This window comes from Vulpes lagopus, chromosome X (genome assembly GCF_018345385.1).
Source record: "Vulpes lagopus strain Blue_001 chromosome X, ASM1834538v1, whole genome shotgun sequence".
NCBI classification, from domain to species: Eukaryota; Metazoa; Chordata; class Mammalia; order Carnivora; family Canidae; genus Vulpes; species Vulpes lagopus.
Genome location: NC_054848.1, coordinates 102,321,397 through 102,323,775, shown reverse-complemented (window position 1 = coordinate 102,323,775; position 2,379 = coordinate 102,321,397). Strand labels below are relative to the sequence as shown.

Below are 2,379 nucleotides of genomic sequence, written 5' to 3'. Positions count from 1 at the left end.
AACATTTTCCTTCTGTCCTTTTAAAATAAATATCGGGAAAAATGTGCATATTTATGTGTCACAGTCACAGTTTCAAGGCCTTATACATTATATATATGATCAGGTAATTGAAGTAATGGATGAACCTTCCAAATGGTTCCTGGGGGCCTACGGTCAAATTTATTAAGATTAAGAATCCTCAGCTTCCTGAAAAAAGCCAGTTATACTTGATATGTATGATGCCTCTAAGCAGTTTGATTTTTTTCTAAAAATAGCGTTTGATCAATGGTCATTCTTTATATTTTTACTTTTAGATCTGAGTCATGGCTAGCACTGAAGAAGAAAATATAATTCAAATTACAGAATTTATCCTTTTCGGTTTTGGGGATCTCCATGGCCTTCAGTTTCTTCTTTTTGGGGTATTTCTGGTCATCTATGTGGTGACTCCCATGAGCAACATTGTAATCCTAACTGTTGTGTCAGCTGATCACTCCCTTCACACCCCCATGTATTTCTTTCTTGGCCACTTCTCCTTCCTAGAGATTGGGTACACCACTACCATTGAGCCCATGATGCTGAGGACATTCGTATCAGCTCATGTGCCTATTTCCTTCCCAGGCTGTGCTTGCCAGTTTTATTGTTCTGCTTCTCTGGTGGCCACTGAATGCTTTTTCCTGGCTGTCATGTCTTATGATCGCTATATAGCTATCTGTAACCCATTGCATTACTCCAGTATAATGGACTACTGGGGTTGCTTACAGCTAGCTGGTGCTTCTTGGGTGGCTGGATTTCTGGCACCCATCCTTCTCCTGGTCCTCATTTTTCGGTTAACATTCTGTGCTGACAATAAGATTGACCACTTCTTCTGTGATTTGAAACCCATCATGAAGCTTGCTTGCACTGATACTCAAGTAGCTGAGATGACCTCTTTTATATGTACCTCCTCATTTGCCCTTGGCCCCTTCCTGCGAACTCTAGCATCTTATATCATCTCCACCATTCTGAGGATTCTTTCTACTGCAGGGAAACAGAGGGCTTTCTCCACCTGTTCCTCCCATCTGACAGTAGTCAGTCTGTACTATGGAATGCTAGGCATTGTCTATGGCTTCCCATCAGGGCCTCAGCATGAGGACTTATTGAAGTCACTTTCCCTTCTGTATACAGTGCTTACCCCTTTCCTCAACCCTATTACTTACACGCTAAGGAACAAAGATGTAAAGGTAGCTCTAAGAAAATTGGTACAATGAGGAATGTATACCTCACCAAAAGAAAGTTTGATTTTTTCTAGTAGCTCTTGGCACTTTCTGAAAACCTCAACAAAGTGCAAATCTCTCTACAGTGTCAACAATAGTCACTGTGAAACTGATGGGTTTTCCTTTGTTCCATCAACTATCTCCACATTAATGAACAGGAAGTATGTTATGCTTCATTTTTTGAATATTTTGTAGGTGTCAGGCACTGTGCTAAGTTATTTGCATGGATTATTGTGCGAAATTCTCACAGCAACACTGTGAGGTAGCTACCATTATTATCCCCATTTTACAAATATTACAACTGAGTCCCAGAAACTAATTCACTTGTTCAAAACCATCCAGCCAAACTGTAGTGATACCAGAATATGAATTTGAATCCAAGGTCTGCTTGGCACCAAATCTATGATTTTTCCACTAATTCAGGGAGCCCAGAATGGACTGCCAAAAATGGTTATCTTGTATCATAGAAGACATTACTGCAGATGGCATTTCTCAGGAAAACATGAGTTAGGGCAGCCTGGGTGGCTCAGCAGTTTAGCACTGCTTTCAGCCCGGGGCCTGATCCTGGAGACCCGGGTTTGAGTCCCACGTCAGACTCCCTGCATGGAGCCTGCTTCTCCCTCTGCCTGTGTCTCTGCCTCTCTCTCTCTCTCTCTCTCTCTCTCTCTCTCTCTCTTTCTGTGTGTGTGTTTCTCATGAATAAATAAATAAAATATTTTTAAAAAGAAAACATGAATTAGATATGAAGTGAGAAGTAGAAATGTGAACTGGTGCAGCCACTCTGAAAAAGTGTGTGGAGGTTCCTCAAAGAGTTAAAAATAGATCTGCCCTATGACCCAGCAATTGCACTGCTGAGGATTTACCCCAAAGATACAGATGCAGTGAAACGCCGGGACACCTGCACCCCGATGTTTAAGACAGCAATGTCCACAATAGCCAAACTGTGGAAGGAGCCTTGGTGTCCATCGAAAGATGAATGGATAAAGAAGATGTGGTTTATGTATAGAATGGAATATTACTCAGCCGTTAGAAACGACAAATACCCACCATTTTCTTTGACATGGATGGAACTGTAGGGTATTATGCTGAGAGAAATAAGTCAATCGGGGAAGGACAAACATTATATGTTCTCATTCATTTGGGGAAT

At 41.4% G+C, this 2,379-nt stretch overlaps 1 protein-coding gene across 1 annotated transcript; it reads left to right on the top strand.

Annotated features, from left to right (window-relative positions):
- The first annotated feature begins 302 nt into the window (after positions 1–302).
- On the top strand, positions 303–1,226 carry LOC121482668 (olfactory receptor 10A4-like). Its single transcript, XM_041740487.1, has one exon. It carries the CDS (start codon positions 303–305, stop codon positions 1,224–1,226), a length of 924 nt encoding a protein of 307 aa, XP_041596421.1.
- Positions 1,227–2,379: the final 1,153 nt, after the last annotated feature.

Excerpts from the sequence above, each read along its gene's own strand:
- LOC121482668 (XM_041740487.1), top strand. The coding sequence starts at position 303 with ATGGCTAGCACTGAAGAAGAAAATATAATTCAAATTACAGAATTTATC.